Below are 18538 nucleotides of genomic sequence, written 5' to 3' on the forward strand. Positions count from 1 at the left end.
TGATCCACAGCTCTTACATGTCATACAGATGTGCAACCAGCTGAAAGTAATATCCTTATCTCGCTCTCTTCTTCTTTTGCCTGCAGGTTTTCCACAAAGTATTGGATGTCCCAGACATGCATAGTATGTGGAAAGGGGATGTTGTTTGGACTGAAATGTAAAAACTGCAAGTAGGTTATTGAGACTGGTTTTTGTCTTAAGCATCATTCAGTGCAACATTGTTAGTGATTTACTGATATCTGTTATTATTTTGCTTGTTTTCTGTGCATGTCTTTTTTCATATTTAATTGTTTTTCTAGGCAACACATTTTTGAACCCTTTTGTTTTTATCTCACTTGAATAAATTAGCAATTTGCATCTCTTGTCTGTTTTTCTACATGTTAATGCTCCCACTTTACATAGGTTTCATCGCTGTTTAAAAATAGTAATGACAATAATAACAGCAACAACAAGACAAACACTAATCAAATTTCTTGTCCTCTTGTACGCACTCAGGCTGAAGTGCCACAACAAATGCACCAAAGAAGCCCCACCTTGCCATTTACTGATCATACAGCGAGGCGGACGAGAATCCTTCAAAGGTATTTTTATGTAACATTTCCCTTTAATCTTAATTCAACCACTTATACATCAACATCCATGGTAATATTTCTCTGGAAAAAAAATTGTTTTAACAGTAAACCAAGTTATTTCTACAGTTTTCATGAGCCAGAGGAAAATCTGGATCATGGACATTTCCTTTGTGTAAGGGTAATATTTTGTCAATTTCTAGTGCTGATGATTGCTGATGATTACAATGTGAAATTCAGTGATTGCACTGCAGGCATTAATACCACACTCTGTTACTTCAACATTCAGGGAGCCTGAAAGTTTGATGTAGGGTTAAATGGACACCACCTTAGGTTGAATGGTTTGAATGTTGTTTGTTAAACCACAGTATTACCAGAACTACATTTCTAGATTTTAAACCCAGCTGCTTTCACTTTCTGCCCTCATGATTATTCGTATATATGAAAGTATCTGAGTCCTTAGAGCCACTGAAGATAGTTTTTTTCACTTTAAGTACCCCATTTAAAAAAGTGAAAGAGCCTCTGCTGGTTTAATGAGATGAAAAGTTATCTGCTGATTAATTAAGGCACTTAGGTTTGACAAATGTGATTGCGTCATGCACCGTTTGTACTGACAGAGACAGCACTGAAAAAATTCCCATTATCTGCTTTCAGAATTAAGATTCTTTTGTCCTTTTTCTGCCTTCCTCCCTCTCTTTCTCCCCCTAATAAGATCACCAAGGAACAACTCAAGGTAAAGTACACTAATTAGACTTTTTCTACTCTACATTAGTAAGCGAAAGTGACAATTTCTTAATGACATAGTTTGCTTAAGGAAAGTTTTTTTTTTTTTTTTTAACAAAGTGCCTGTATGCGATAACAAATGGATGGCGTTCAAGAAGGGGCATTTTGTTCATTTTTCACATTAGAAGCAGGTCCTGATAACAAGTTTTTCCTAATTTTACTAAAGCTATTAGGTGAGTATTGTTTGATTTAGATCTCCCACAGTGTTTCATTGTTCGTCTGTGCTTTCTTTTCTGTAGTAGCTCGTCTGGTACGGACCGAATCAGTGCCATGTGACATCAACAACCCGCTCAGGTACACAGACCTGCACATCAGTCAGACGCTACCCAAAACCAACAAAATCAACAAGGTAAGTGTAAAAAAGAAACTGTGTATTACCATTTGTGTGTAACCTGTCCTACATATCACAATCTTTCCATTTTTGGGGGGGGCTGGAAAATGGTTATGAGTCATCCAGTCTTTCCCAGGGGATCTTGAAACCGTACGAAAATATCTTCAGCAGTATTGATGTTTACACAGATGGATTTGTTTTCATACACTGAATATTTTCCAGCCAGCACATCTAACAATTTCTGCTCCTTTCCAGAGGAAAAAGTTTGCTGGTAATCCTATGATGGAAATCGTGAACCAAATGTGCATGTTAAGAAAGAAAGTGAATGTGCAAATGTCAGGTCTTTGTAAACACACAACTTTGTGTTTGGCTTTTAAAATGCTGGTAAAGTACAATCAGATCATCTGGAACTATCTTTGTAAACAGATCATATTTATACTTAAGCCCTGTTGTTGATTTCTGTAATGTGTGTCATGTTGGAGCTTGAGAACATGCTGAATTTTAGGTTTTAGGAAACGTGGGTATATACATATATATCATGTTTCCATTATTTTGCCATCACATCTAATGCGACATTTGGACAACATCAAATAATGTTCATACATTTTGCAGCGACATAAGATATTTCCCATGGGAAGATAAATGGACAGAGATAAATATATGCCCGCATGTGAAAGCAAAAGCAACACTAAGAAATAACTTGACACAGCATAAAATGTATTTCCTTAAGCAAGGGCGTAGGTTTGGTTTTATCTTTGGTAGGGACAATTTTGGCCAAAATAAGATGTGCATTTGCTCTCTGTCTCTTTTTTCTCTTTCCATATGTGCATGTGTCCACATGCATACACACATAAAGACCTGACTCCAGAAAGTTTACTTGAATTGAATATGTGTTATATAGCTTGCTTGAAACAGAACTTGTATCATGATTTTTTTTTCTCTGATTTTAAACAATATTTTACATTTTTCTTTTTTAATTGCTAAAATGAATAAACTGATAGAGTTTCAAGAAAATGTTTTGTTGCTAGAACTAGCTATCTGCTGTGAGCCAATGTTCTTGTATTTTTTTCATTCAGCTCCTGATCTTAGGGCAAGACCTTTCACTTGGACATCAGAGCTCACCTGTGTGTGTGTGTGTCTGTGTGTGTGTGTGTGTGTGTGTGTGTGTGTGTGTGTGTGTGTGTGTGTGTCTTGCTCAGGCTGCTGCTGATAGGAGTTTCAGAATAAAACAATGCCTGACCTGACATTAACAAACAAATCAGTTGGACAAGCTGTGACTAATTGACTTTATAAATAACGTTCATGTCTTAATGACCCATATACAGTAAGCACTCTCCTCTTGATCCACTCATGGAAAAAGGGCGGGAGGCACTAAGTAGTAAATAATTATATAATTTCTAACTAATTTGAAGACAATACATGTTTGGACTGCTTCTTTCTTCTTTCTGCGACACATGCTACAATCACAATCAAACTATAAAACATGTCTATGGGTCATAGTAAGCTGCTTGCACAAATGACCTATGTATGGGGGGGTCATTTTTTTACAGGAGGATGGTCTCTAAGCAGCACAATGACAAGTGTCATGCTGATTATGCTAAAAATGTCTTAATTCAGTTTAGTGAAGTACTTGTAACTTGTAACTGCTAACTCTGCTAGCTGCTAACAAGGTGCTGTGTGTTTACAAACATACTGACTTCTAACTAACAATCACAGAAATCATTGTGTGGTGTTTGTATGTGTATTACAGAGCTGTCAATCAGTGTGGCTGTAGTAGCAGGTTCTAATGCTGTGTTTTTTTGTTTTGTTTTGTTTTTTGGCTACTTTCATAGTAAGTCCACACAGTCACCGGTAAAAGATAACTGTGTTATTGCTGTTACCTGTTACACTTACTTAAATAATTTGACTTGAATGCTTACTTGTTTAAAGAATATCAAGAAATGAGAATAACTGCAAATATCATGTCATTGTATTTGGGCAGATAAGTTGGGTTAGAGTTGACTTTTAAGTCATTCTCTACACATTGTACATACTTTGTGTCATTTCAGACCATTTTTCAAAGCATATCCTAAATCTTTAGATTGATTTCCCACCTTCCAGGCAGCCATTGATTTCCCTTCACTCCAGTGAGCTCCAAATCAACTAGCACAGACTTAAAACTTGCTTTAGGAATGTCATCCATCAAATTGAAAAGTTTTCCTTATGTTTTGTCAGTTACATTATCATCGCAATGCATTAAATGCTGGAAAAGCATTTGAAACCGTTAACTCTTGGTGCATTCAAGGATGCTCTGACATCTGAGATTTAAGAGTTGTTTTTTTTTTCTCCACCATGTTTTGCTTACTCTTAGTCTTTTGGATTACATTTTCAGACTGTGTAATTAATAAAGTGCTTTTCAGCAGAGTCAGTACAATCAGGAGAGAAAAAATGTGATTATTTAAGACTTATTACAGAAAAAAGTGGTGCACAAACAGGCTTTGGTTGATTAGACTCTATTATGAAATAATTATATTTAGCCATTATTAGAATTGAAATTGGATGGAGTCTAGACAGTGGTCATGATGTACATCTTAAAATGAGTTTGGTAACAAAGAGACATCTTCCAGAAGTTAGATCTTCAGTTGGAGAACTGAACACACGTGACTTGGAGCAGGATCACTGAGAAACTGATTGGACTGGACATTGATTTCACTGACAGTCCATAGCTGGCTGTGATGAACATAGGAGGAAAAAGCAGCCCAAAGAAGAGGAACTGCTTTACATTTTCCAAGCAAAAACTTGATTAATTACTCAAGGGCTTGGTGAGATCAAATCAGTTTAAGTGAACAGCTGGAACACAGCTGATTGAGTGAAATATGCACAAATGTGAGGAGAATATGAATGTAAAGAAATTTTCCTGATTCAATTTTAGCTAACCTTATTTTCCTGCATGTTGGAGCACCCTTCAATGCACCACTCAGGATAGTTTTGAGAATGCTTCCCGTTTACATCTGCAGCCCTACACAGTAATAACGTAACTTTGTCAGAAAAGTAAAGGCAGCATATTGCTCATTGTGATGGATTACCTCTGTCAGGAAAGTTTCAAGTCTTTGCAAGTTGAAATTAATGAAAACCAAGTGCTGCCTGGAAGGTAGAAAATCAATCTAGAAATTTGGTGGTATGATTCAGAGAGAGGCTAACAATAAAGTAGAGTTTGAGCACTTTGTGATTAACAGACTAAAACTTGCAAAATCACCAATATTGGAGTTTAAGTAAAGCTAATGTTGACCCTCTTTTTTTTTTTCTTTCTCCTCTCAGGATCACATCCCAGTCCCATACCAACCAGACTCCAGCAGTAATCCCTCATCCACCACCTCCTCCACCCCGTCCTCTCCAGCTCCCCCCCTCCCCAGCAGTGCCACGCCCCCCTCGCCCCTACACCCCTCCCCACAGTCAGCGCGGCAACAGAAACAGTTCAACTTGACAGGTATTAGAATGTCCATACACTCAATTTTAAATATTTGAGAGGGTTATCACAGAAGAAGCAATTAACCCTTTGCCTCGACTAATAGTTTACAAGGATGTTGATATAGCCAATGTGCATCACAGATAAACATCCAAAAATAATCTTGGGAATAAAATAAGAAAAATTCTGCATAATCTAAATACAAGCAAACAGGACTTAGAGTCTACAGCCATGCTTGCAGCACTGTGAGCTCAACTGTGTGTCTGTGCAAACACCCATGGCAATCCATCCATTAGTTGTTGAAAAATTCACAGAGAAGCATAAATGTCAATATAATGGTGGCACTAGAGGAAATGTCAGTAGGATACATTGTCTGGGTGTGGACAATGAATGTCTGTAAAATTTAATGACAATCCATCCAAAGTTGTTGAGATGTTGTGGTGGACTGACAAACAGGCAGACTGATAGTGCCGTTCCCAGAGCCATGCTGCTAGCAAGGCTAAAAGCCTTTAGCAATTTTATAATTGGCTATGATATGTCAGCTAGTGATTCTGCTAAAAGCCTTTAAAAGAGGAAGTGATAATCAAGTGTAAATGGTTTATCCAAATAAAATAAAATCCTCTCATGAAATAATTTGAGTATCAACAGTGACACAAGATTGGCGAGGCTACACACCTTCAGATCAAGCTCTGGCTTCTCTTTTTGTCTCTTTCTACAGCCTCCAGTTATTTCAAATACAAACAACAGTTCATCTTCCCAGGTAAGTGCCTCATAATTGATCATTACCCCTACCCATAATGCACTGCATCTAGCTCAGGATGAGTAAGGAGGGGGGAGAGAGGGGGTTCTTTTGATGTCTGTGGTGATTTTCATCTCCTCATCTTGGCCTGCTTTAAGACTCTTGGCCCCTACACCCACTCGTTGCTTTTCTCATTTAGGCCTCCTAATGATCTGTCAATGCCTGGACTCTTTGCTTTTGTCCACACTGGTACCACACAGTCTTTGCTCATTTGGCAGGTTGTTAGAGCCGAGACAACCCGCAGCGGTGTGTGAAAAAGAATGAAGTGTAATTGAGATTTAGGGAGACAGGTTTTTGCAAATGCATAAATATACATCACACAGTGGTACCCAGGTTCTGATTATTGTAGCCACACACACTGTTGTCTGTTCACCTAAATCACATCAGCTACCTTTAAGAGCTGCATAATAACACGGTCAAACACTACCACTTACTGTTAGTCCCATCAATCTAAAACCATTATGCAGTAAGTGGAACTAATGCCACATTCATGTCATATTAAATTTACTGTAAATGCTGGCTCTTGTTTAGAAAAGAAAAGAAAAAAACATTTCCATAAGCTTCCCTGGGGCAATTACAGTATGATTTAGCATGGTGCTTGTTTTCTGTGTCACAGGGACTAAAGCATGTCTTATATTTTTGGTAGAAAGCAGGAATGACCATTAAAAGTTGTCAGTCTGTCAAAGGGACCTCAGACATATCTATGTATGACTGGCTCAGATTTACACCATTGGATAATTTAGAGCCTCCAATCCTCCTGGCTCGCTGGTCTCTGGAATAAATCCATGCAAACATCCATGCAGGCTCCACACAGAAAACAAAACCAGGTCCTCCTTGCTGTGAGGTAACGGTGCCAGCTACTAATGCACCATGCCACAAAAGGGAATGTTTTCTGTGGCTCCCACTTAGTGTCACAAATTTTCAGAATGTGCCAACACAGGCAGCAAGCATGGCAGCGAATCCTCTGATGTCTTTCAGAGGTAGATGCAACACAACAGCTGACCTTACTTCATCTTTCATGTTGAACAGGAGCGCTTCCAAGAAGAATTCAACTTAGTCTTCCTCCATAATATGACATGCCGTGCTGTATAATCTATACATCCTTTTATGGTGGTCAGATTAAATGTATTTTACATATTTACACACTGTGAAGGCCCAGCAAAGTGACATCACATTGATGTATATCAACACATTATCTCTCCACAGAACATGCCTCCATGGGGACATTTTCTACACTGATTTATATAAGAATAAAAATAAAAATAAATCCAGCTATTGAATGTGGCTTTTCTGTTGTATAGCTGTTGTACATCTGCTCTAGTTAGACTATCCTGTATTATGTCTAATGTGCACCAGGTGCATAGGGAAATTAATTCATAAAAAAGAAAGTCCTGTACACTGTTGGTCATGGATCTTTGCCATGCATTAAATGCACAATATATTCTCAGTATATCATTATATGGTGGATTTGATGTCTTACAAATGTCCATATTGGAAACGTTGCATTCTCACCATATTCAGGTCATTTCTCTCATTGTGATAGAGTTCGACGATAGCTGTGGACACAAGGTTTGAAAAGAAAACGACTACTGTGCTTTTCTTCACCTTATTTAATACTGCCTTCATAATGAAAATTATCCACTAGTATCAGAAACTTGTAGGAGAAAATACAAGCAGCCAAGGCTGACCACTCATTGTTTCTTTGTAGCCACTGTTCTGTAGCTACACCTTAACCTTAATACAGAGCTATAAATCCTACTGAAGATGGAGATACATCTGTCCTACTTATAGCTGATAATTTGCTGATAAACAATGGATTTGTTGGTTTGATATTTTGTGACTCTAATATCTCCAGATGTTGCTCCAGAGGCTCCTCCCAGCAGAGCACCGCAGGTCATCCTGCACCCTGTCCTGTCTGAACCAGGGTGAGTAGAATCTATTACAGAAGGAATTCAATAAAACCACATGGCTGCATTTAAAGAAATTAAGAAAGTACTTCTGATCTTCATCACAGTCTCGTCTTCTTTCACTTACCTTCCTCTCATCTGAATGCTCCCTCTTATCCTCCTCCTTCTCTCTTTCTCTTTGCGGCCACTGGTCAGAGGCCAAGTCAAATTTATTGGAGCACAGATATTTGGGTGACTATTTCAATGCAAGGGCCGACATGACAAATACTCAGAGACTAATGTTAGCATGGCCTTTAGTTCATGCTACACTTGGGATGCCAACTGGATTTGCAGTGGCTCTTTGAGGAAGCCAGTGGTCACGGGAAAACAACCGGAAGAGGAGGAATGATGAGATGCCTTTCGACCCAGATGTTAATTAGATTAGGTTCTCAATCTATCACAAGAAACAGGGCAAGAGAACCTCATTCTACAAGCGGATGGTCAATTGTGATGAAATATGGGCCTGTACCCATGGACTGTAATGGATTCATCAATAGCAAATAATGCCACAGTTAATTTTGATTTTCGAAATATCAACACAGTCTTGAAAAGGTCCTATAGGTAGAGAAAGGCAAATGGTACGAGTTTCTAAATTAAGCTGTGGGACATGGGACTACACATGCTAGAGATGTATCTGGATTTAAAGAAGCTATATTTGATGTCTTCATGCCACATATAGCAGCTACCAGCTTTGAGATAAGAAATGGAAATCAGTGTCTGGAAATAATAAGAATCAGAGGAACATATGACAACAAATAATGGTATACATACAGTACACACAGTAAGCTCCATTTGTGTTTGAATAGAATGGGATTGTCTGATGATACTCATACATTCATTACCATAATGATTATGATGTGACATAAAATATTATTTTAGTATATTCATATTATATTCAGCTGTTGAACTGCAAAGCTCAACTGCCAGTTTTGCACGACAAAAGCATGTAGGAATTTTATTTTTCAAAGCTGCAAAACAACAGAGATAAACAGGCCAAGACAGGTTGGTCTCTGTAGACAAACTGGGGCTGATTGTGAATGAGCTGCAGCTGTGGAGGCTGTTGATCTCAAGGGGAGGGAAACTCAGTGAAGACAGGATGGTCATTTTCATGTGGGGAGCCTTGTATAGATATATTCATTTATATAGGGAATATTTTCAGTTTTATTTGGCAGATGGAGTGAAAAAAGGAAACAGCAGGTGAAGCCCCAGATTTTGTCCACAGGCTGCTATTTGCCAGTCCCTTTTAGCCAAATGGGTTCACCATGAAACAACAATTATTTTGTTGTCAAGCATCCAACAATTACAGCTCCCATGTGGTTTCAACAGAAACTGGATATCATTTTTGCTTGCTAGCATAATAATAATGGTTTTATCTTATCAAAATGATGATATTCTCAAAATTTACAGTCAGCAGAGCAGTGGACTAGATAAAGAGTGGAAGTGAAATAATGTAGACTAGTAAAATAATTCCTTGCTTGCTCGCTTGTCCTGGGCAGCACTATGCCGGTTTCTGGTCACTGAATTTCTGGATAACATTCTTTACTTTTTTACAGGTGTGTTCAAGGCAGAGAAGGTGGCATATTCTAGTAAATTCTCTTGAGAATATTTCACTTATTTATTATTTTTTTTTACAATTATTGGCTGCTCAAGGATATTCTGGGATACATTGCATAGCTTTTTCATACATCCTTTGCATGAGATGGCAGTCTTAATCTTTTAAATAGATCTCTTTAGAAAATGATTTTTAGGTCTAACTTGCAGTCATGAAACTGTTGCAGTAAATAGAGAGATGTTGAGCAAAATCTGCTGTTCAAGAAGTGCTATCCCCATGAAAATCACTCTGTAATCCAAAACCCTCTGCAGCTGGGTAAGTGAAATATGAATTTTCCCAGTTGGATCACAACAGCACATTATTTACTCTGGCTTCTCAAGAGCTGAGAAGATATAACCCAGTTTATTTGTGATTAAGTCATATGCATGCAGCTAAGAAATGCAAAATCACAAAACAAGAAAAAAGAAATGAAAAAAGGGATGAGATACATTAAAAATATCTTACATTTTTGTGTCTTGTGACCATCTACTCATTACTTGTTCAGGTAGATGGACAATTTTACTGCTTCACTATTTCTCCTTTTCTCATTCTTATACTCTCCTGCTCTTTGCCTTTTGACGAATGTGAATACATTAGCACGGTTATGAAACCCATATTCTTCTGATTTAATTAATGCTATTGTCCCTCCTTTCCCACATCTTTGTATGCTCTTGCAGTGGCAGCTGGCAGATTTCTCTGGCCCTAATAGCCTCATCCCAGGGTTAATGAGGGCCTGTCTCAGACCTCAACACCCGGCAGGATCCCCTCATTAGAGCAGAGATCGAACTGGTGGTAGGGGCCCTTGGCGCCACAGGAATCACATATTATTTTATATGCTGCCTCACCTGTGGTCTTTGCCCAGAGTCCAGGATTGCTTTGCAAACCAGTGTTAATATACCACAGAAAGGTTGTGAGAGGTTACATGCTGATGTTACACAGCCAGTTATATGGACGGTGGAGGATGGGTTGAAGAGGGGAAGCGGGTTCTTTTGTGTCATGTCATTGGCACCCACAGTGTAGGTGACGGTGTACATGCTGGGGTCAGAAATTAATAGGGACTCAGGGTGCAAATGCACTTGAAAGTTCATAAAACGGCTGTGAAATTAAAAATTAGGGTCAGAAAATGCCACCAGTAATTAGGACTGTTTTTTCTTACACTTCATACTGTTCACACTTTATTCATTTATCTGTCAAATAGCCTTGATATAATCTGCTTTTGCCACCTGTGGGCCAAGGCAGGTGATCTACAGTATGCAAACCTGTGGTCCAGTAATTCTTTTCAGTGTAATTTGAAAATATTTTTCAGAAACAGCCACAGCCTGGTTTAGTCAAATAGTACCAAAAAAAAAATGTCAACAACAACAAAACAAGCAAAATCAACAACATTAAGGAATGTTATAAACAACAACAGGCTAGGAAGATGGACTACTGGGAAACCAAGGAGGGAAAATGTTCCTCTGATTTTATTTTCTGTTGCCAGTTTGCAATGATAAGAAAGAAATGTTGGTGTATTATTCAAAGTGTATGTAAAAACAAGTGTAAAAACAGTTTGTTAGTCAGTGAAAACTGATCATTCATAGTCATTAAAAGTGTCTCAGTAAAGCTGTTCTTTACAACAAATTCAAAATTCTGCATCAACAGAATGCCATTTGTCTTTAATGTCTTGTTAAAAGAAGACTGAAAAAGTTACTTGCTCATAAAATAGCCTTCAAAATCCAACCATGCAGCTGAGATCAAGATATTTTTGCAGCTTTTATTCCATTGTGTAAAATTGTACACATCAGTGACAAACACTTAACACACACTTTCAGCAGTGCTTACAGATTCAGGGTTTCGAATCACTTAACCAGGCACAGGTGCAATCAATGGGTCATCAGTTTGATTAAGTAGAAAGAGGGAGTGTTACAACACCACAGGCACATAAACATTTCCAGTATTTACTTCTACTCAACCTACTGAAAAGGCAGCAATCATTTTAGTATACAGTAAAACAGTGAAAATATATTACCAATCAGGTGCATTAGCAAGAAAGTAAAAATAGTTCTAGAGCAAGGAACCTGTTCACTGAATTGATATTCCCAAAACTCATAATATACTGTAGCTATGATATCACAGGTTCCACAGCATGCAACCATGAAGGTCCACTAACAGATTTGCCCTGATTGATCACAGATGTGGGCTCCAGATCAAATTCTACCACCAATTCGAATATCCACACAATTCATCCACAGATGTTACAATGTTCACAAGATGCAGAGTTGGAAAACCAAGCATGAGTTAATTTAACTGCTGACAGAATGAAATACAATAAATTGCTATTGCTTAGAAGAATATGAAGATTTAAGGAAAGGTGTTCAGTAGATCACTATTCAGAAATAAAGCTCAAGAAACAACATGATAAGAAAAGAAGAGTAAGAAACAATAAGTCCACAAGTAACCAACATAAATAGTGACATTCTGTATTTAGGTAAAATAAGCAAGATTTACACATTATACTGAAGATTAGATATTAAAATATTTTTTAGTTCATGTAAAGGTACATTGTTTTGGATATATACCCAGTTTTCCTCCCCCTGAAAGAGTCTCCACTCCTAGAGGTAGTATCAAGTGTCTAAACATCTCAGGTTTCAGCTGTGCTAAATAAATCTTTCTGGAGGCATCAGTCAAGACTGCAATAATGTCAAGATATGAGAGATCAAAAATGAATCACCTAAACAAAATTTAAAAACATGATCAATGGAGGGGGAAAAAAAGGAAAAAAGAAAATGTAGGCTCATAATGATGAATAAATGAATAAATTAGTATGAAAACAGACCCACCTTATTTACATTGTTTTCTAATAGATTTGTTTCTACATCTGTTCTCTTTACTTGTAGGAATGAGGGCAACCCTTTACTTCAGATCGAAGTGGAACCTACATCAGATGTAAGTCCTTCTTATAATCTCTGAGTGGGATATTTGTGACGCTTTTGAATGTATGCGAATGTACAATTTTCATTTACTACGCTGTTTTACCTCTCCACATTTTTTGTCAGTAATATCAGTGTGAAATTACTTGTGAATCTGAATGAAGACAAAATACAGCTCTCGCCGTCGCTTGTCACAGTCGTTTGCGTTGTTCTCTCATTTAACATAATTTGGCTCAGCTCTCTGGGGAGCCTGCAGGTAAGTTATGCGTCAAAAGCAGCAAGAGGGAAAAGATGCAGCTTTTCTGATCGTAATTGCTGCTCCTGTAACAATGATATATTTTGAGAAAATGTGATGCATATTGCCTTGAATAATAATCCAGCAGGCATCTTTGAATAGGTTGTTTTCACTTCTGCACTACATCATATTTAAAATCAAATCTGAATAAATCTGCCAGTTTTTCCCTCTGGCTGCTTTCCCTTTTCATAGCTCTCTATTTTTGTTGTTAATGGCTGAAACAGCAATGAGTTTTCGTAATGCACACAACTTGACAAAGGTTATATTTTATATAGAGGCAACATACTGTATAAGTATGTTGTTTATGTTATTTCTTTTTTAACATACATCAAAGCTTATTTTTGATAACAGTTTCCATCTTTAGTGATGAATTTATGGAGTACATACCTTAGAGAGATAACATTTTTTTCCATGACGTAAAGCAATGTTATCTCACTATTATACCTTGAAATAACAGCTTCGTAATCCTTTTGATGGTACAATGACAATTGTAATAGAGTAAATCATTCCTACTCCACACCCTGAACGCTTCTTGCTCTACAACATAGTCAATGGCTCAAACTGCCAGATTGAGACCCAGCAAGTTCAAAAGTAATGCCAAATTCTATTTAAGAGTTAATAAGTAGAGTTAGTAAATAAATAGAGTTAGTTAGTAAAAAGTTAATAAATAGTGTTAAGAAGACCTAGGATTCAATTAAAACCAGTGCTCATCTCTGACTTTCAGCGAGGAAGCTTTGAAAATATCAAGAGTTATAAACAGAGTTTGGTGTGTTTGTTACAGCAACAGCACTTTTGTTTCTGAAAACTGGTGATTTATAAGGAATATACACCATTTGGTTGTGTTTCAGTTCAGTGAGTGGGGCAATGCAGTCTGACATCCGGTCAAGCGATTGATAAGCTTTGTTTCCTGAACATGAAAATCACTTAACTTCTCAGACTCTGAGCCCAACAGAATTAATTACCAGTCGTGGCTGCAGAGGCTGCTGCTGCTCAGAAAATTTATATTTTGTTGCTTTAACTGCTGTGCAACTTTGTAAGCCAAGGAAACAAAGATAGCAATATTGAATATATACAGGAACAATGTATAAAAATGATATGTCAGCACAAGGCTTTACAGTCTTTTGATTGTCAACCTGTTGAGTGGTATTTGTCAGAATATTAGACATTTGACATCTTGGTAGAATATGACACCACCTATTTGTGTTGTATAAGGTCATTTTTCACCACCACAGTTGCAAATCTGTAAATCTGTGTAAACGTGGCCTACAGCTACCAAAGAACAGTTCCGTTTGTCTAAATACAGAATGAGGAGGGCAATGATGAGGACTCTGGCGACGAGTTTGAGGAGATGAACCTGTCACTCCTGTCAGCTCGTAACTTCCCGCGTAAGGCCAGCCAGACCAGCATCTTCCTGCAGGAGTGGGACATCCCGTTCGAGCAGCTGGAGATCGGGGAGATGATTGGCAAGGGACGCTTCGGCAAGGTTTTCCACGGACGCTGGCACGGTGAGGTCGCCATCCGCCTGATCGACATCGAGCGTGACAACGAGGACCAGCTCAAGGCCTTCAAACGTGAGGTGATGGCCTACCGCAACACTCGCCACGAGAATGTGGTGCTGTTTATGGGGGCCTGCATGAGCCCACCACATCTGGCCATCATCACCAGGTAAGGATAAAGAAGTGAGAGGCTGTGTTGTACAGAAAGCTGGGAAATCAACCACAGGTGCTGTAGACAGAACTTGCTGTGTTGTCATATCTCAGTTACGTTACTTAAGTTTAATGTCCAGAAAAATTGGACCTAGCAAAAAGGGATAAGCAAATTTGTCTTGTGTTCCTTGCATGATCATATGTCCCTCACTTCTTTGGTTTCTGAACTTTTAAGTAGCTACTCTGTGGTTAGGCACCTGCTCAGTTACAGTCCTTGTTCCCTGGGAGTCATTTTAAATTGGCCACAGATCTGCCCCCTATTGGGACAATGAGTTTAAAGTGGATGACAATGAAGCATGCAGAGGTTATGATTAGAACAGGCAGCTACCGTTGTTGAATGGATGAACCACCCACACCTCACAGCAATGGTGTATCCGTCTTGACTACAGTCTATGAGAGCAGATAATACAAGTGTACGGGGTCAGAGTGAACTTGAATGAATTCTCTCATGTAGTGAACAACTTTAATTATTCCATGGATTAGAGTTCAGAGTTTTTGCAGCAAGTATTTTCTCAGTCATAACAAGGAAGGCAGCGCTGTGTTCTTGTTAAAGACCATAACAAGGAATACTCTCTTGTTTAATTAATTGGCACAGCTAATAATGTTCAAAAGGAAATTGTTCAGATGTTTGCCACTCTCCCACTGTCATCTGCACAGGCTGTGAACAAAAAGGGAAGTCTCAAATAATAATTTACCCTTTTTTTCTTCTCGTCTGTTTTGTCTCAGAAGAAATAAACTTTTTTCTTTCATTCTCTGTTAACAAAGACAGAGGGAGAGAGAGGGGATTTTCCATGCTGAATTCACAGCTTTATAAATGTTTCAGGAAACAAAGCTAAATGTAAAAGATGTGCTCCTTTCCCATCACATTCACAGTGGTGGTAAATATATTTTAAATAGATGATTGACTGATTGATTGGGACGGTTGATTGCAGTTGATGCCTGCTGAAATTGTTGTGAGTGCAGGGGAGCTGGCTGCTTCTCAGAAATCCTCACTGCTGATTGCTGAAAATAATAGCAAATGTCAGTGCAACAGGTGGCTTTGTTATCCACCAATACAAGAAGGGAAGTTTAAGAAAACAGGAAGCAAAACCTGCAATCATTATCATTCTCCTGCAACTCCAAGTGGAATATGAATGACAAACCTGTAGAATTACACATAGGAGAGGTTTATTGGTTTATTAAGGATGAGGGCTTTTAGACTGTGTTAGTGGAAATATCAATATTGATTGTTTTCTCCAGTTATTTCATTCTTTACAAGTGGCTGTGTGGATTGATGTTGCCAAGCATACAGAACACAGGGTCATTTGTGATGTTACTCCTGGGTTTCTGTCTGTGTATGTGGTGTAACGACTTTGTTTCAAAGCGTGGAGATGATGTTCAGCATGCTGAGGAGGTCTCATTAGCTTTTAATCATCCTGAGTTCCATGAAATGCTGCCTATTACTCTTCAGAGTAGCTTATAAACATTCTGTTTGTCCGAGGTAACTGTTGTCAGAAGACATTTTTTTTTTCATAAAGGTTTCAACTGAAGTGACACTAAAGCCATGAGCTGCATTTCTGTGTTGAAATGACCCAGAGGGAAGAGAGCTACTAAAAATGCAGCTGCTGTCAGGTGGCTGTTAGGAATGAATATGCATGAACTGTTGGCTTCAGGTCCTTTTGTTGGTCACCTGCGTGGTGCAGTCAGGGCTGGGGGCTTCAGGTGTGAGGCAGGGGGTGGTTGTAGAGCTGTCTATTAATACAACATTGTGATGGCGCCCCTCCAGAAATATGACACCACCTCCAACCGCAGTGTAACAGCTTCACCCTGGCACAGAGTGGGCCTATGTTTCGGCTCAGAATGATGACATTTTATCCTCTAACAACATCTCAAACTACACTAACTCACTGACACAATCTCACACATGTGAACTTCAGGGTAAGCCTGTTTTTTGGTTAAAAGTGGCAAAAACACAGTAAAACATTTAAAAGACAAGTGGTTAGATGAAGTGAGTGGAGCAACATGTGACTCTCTCATGTCACCAGTCATTTAAAAAGAGTGTTTGAAAAGCTAAACCTCTGAATACTGTGTCAGTATTTCAACAGTGGATGCTTTCGACCTGGACGTTTACTCTGAATCCAGGAGCGCTTTGCTTAAAAGAACTGGTAATATTTTGTATTTGCACATGTGTGGGAACCACAAAACTGTACAAGAGACAAGGCGGTGGAAAATTGGTTTCAGTCTACAGTCCACACTCCCACCATTAGAAAATGAATGAGTCATGAAATCATTAGAGGCATACTGGCATTGTTACGCCACGTTCATGTCATATTGTGCAGACTGTAAAAAAACATCAGCCTCCTGGTTGTAATTACAAAGATTTTCTGACGATGACAGTATCTCCCACTTGGTGAAAAGAGTGTACAAATTGGTGACAAAATGGCACCAAACATTACCCTAGGTGTAAATAAAATGCATTACAAACACTAATACATTTGATTTAGCTAATAAAGAATGAGCTATAGAATGATAACAGCGTGTTCTTATCTGGTTTAATATGCTAATAAATCACCATACATATGTATAAGTCAAGAAAAGAGGCTAATTTAAACCTCACTGAAGTTAATTTGCATAGCACCTTTCAACAACAAGGCAATCAAAGTGCTTTACATAACACATAAAATGCCTTAAGACAAGATATAAAAAGAAGCACAAGGCAATATAAAAGATGCATATGAATGCGATTTAAAATAAAATAGGGGCTAAAACTAAAAGAAAATGGAATAAAACAGAATAAACAGTGCAAGATATGAATGGATTGTCCCCAATTGAATTTACTTAAAGGCAGAAAATCTTTAAGCAACATTCAAGCTCAATTTATTTGCTGCATAATGTGTTATTTTGTAGAATGGCACTGGTAGAGTGATGCTCACTCACCAGCTCTCATGTAGCTTTACCAGTCACCATCACCACCTGTTACTTTGGTAACTGTGGAAAATGAGAAAAACATTACACAAATGTACAATAGATCAGACCAACAGTAGATGAGGATAGGCAGCATGTTTGATCAGCTGGCTTTTGTCAGTAAAATGTTAAAAATGTTTTGATAGGCAGATCTGTTTTGAAGTCAGGCTCAAGATCTTGTCCTTGTGTTTTCTTCCCTCTCTCAGCTTGTGTAAAGGCAGGACACTTTATTCTGTGGTGCGGGATGCCAAGGTTGTGCTGGATGTTAACAAGACCCGACAGATCGCACAAGAGATGGTCAAGGTAAAACAACTCAATGCTGATTCTCCTGAACACTTCAGCAGTACACATCATATTACAGAACAGTCACATCTCTCTCTCTGCCCTCAGGGGATGGGCTACCTCCACGCTAAGGGGATCTTACACAAAGACATGAAGTCCAAGAACGTGTTCTATGACAATGGCAAAGTCGTCATCACCGACTTCGGACTCTTCACCATATCTGGGGTTCTGCAGGCTGGCAGGTAATTATGTTCAATACACGTCAGAGAAGGAACAAGTTTTTCACCATGAACAATGCAGGAATTTGTCTTTGAGACAGGCTGAAATTATACCGACACATATAGTGCAAGTCTCTCACTGATTTCACTGAATATCTGCTTTGTTGATTTATGAACTGTGAAAAATAATTTTATTTAATACAAATGTAATAATAAACCTTCCTGCTTATTTGCTTTTGTCAGCTGTTGTTGCTGGTCCCTGTTTTCACTGCTGTTCTTCATAACAACCAGAGCATCTGGAGGCAGTTATGTAGTAACTTCCTCTTTTTGACAGGACACAATGAAGATTATGGGAAACGAGATACATTGTACTATTTATTGGAAAAACAAGAACAGTTCAAGCTTTTGTGTGCAATATTCAGTCTATGCAGTAAGTGTAACATGCCTAATTTGCATGAGTGCGATCTTTTAAAGGACAACTCCGGTATATTGGGTGTAAATGATTGATAGAGACGAAAATCTTTGGAATCGGTGCAGCATTGAGTGAGAACCGTGTACCCAGCCTCCCTCTACTTTTATTCATGTGAAGGTTCTGAATACTTCTTCCACCACTGAAAGTCACTCAATAACACAAACAAATTAACCATTCGAGCCATTGGTATCCCATCAACTCCAGTGTACGGCTCATTAAAAATAACTGTTTTTGTTAATGGAGTCTGAT

The 18538-nt window shown here is 38.4% G+C and overlaps 1 protein-coding gene across 3 annotated transcripts in view; it reads left to right on the top strand.

Moving 5' to 3' along the window:
• ksr2 (kinase suppressor of ras 2) overlaps positions 1–18538 on the top strand; it is a 101493-nt gene that overhangs the window by 62693 nt on the left and 20262 nt on the right. For all 3 annotated transcript variants that reach the window (XM_018705066.2, XM_018704908.2, XM_018705135.2), the window contains 11 exons: positions 87–170; positions 496–581; positions 1282–1302; positions 1592–1701; positions 4981–5149; positions 5847–5888; positions 7783–7852; positions 12341–12389; positions 13972–14333; positions 17524–17620; positions 17708–17841. In XM_018705066.2, the coding sequence (XP_018560582.1) occupies positions 87–170; positions 496–581; positions 1282–1302; positions 1592–1701; positions 4981–5149; positions 5847–5888; positions 7783–7852; positions 12341–12389; positions 13972–14333; positions 17524–17620; positions 17708–17841 (1224 nt within the window). The remainder of the gene's footprint in view (positions 1–86; positions 171–495; positions 582–1281; positions 1303–1591; positions 1702–4980; positions 5150–5846; positions 5889–7782; positions 7853–12340; positions 12390–13971; positions 14334–17523; positions 17621–17707; positions 17842–18538) is intronic.

The sequence above is a fragment of the Lates calcarifer genome, linkage group LG13 (assembly GCF_001640805.2).
Source record: "Lates calcarifer isolate ASB-BC8 linkage group LG13, TLL_Latcal_v3, whole genome shotgun sequence".
Taxonomy (NCBI): Eukaryota; Metazoa; Chordata; class Actinopteri; family Centropomidae; genus Lates; species Lates calcarifer.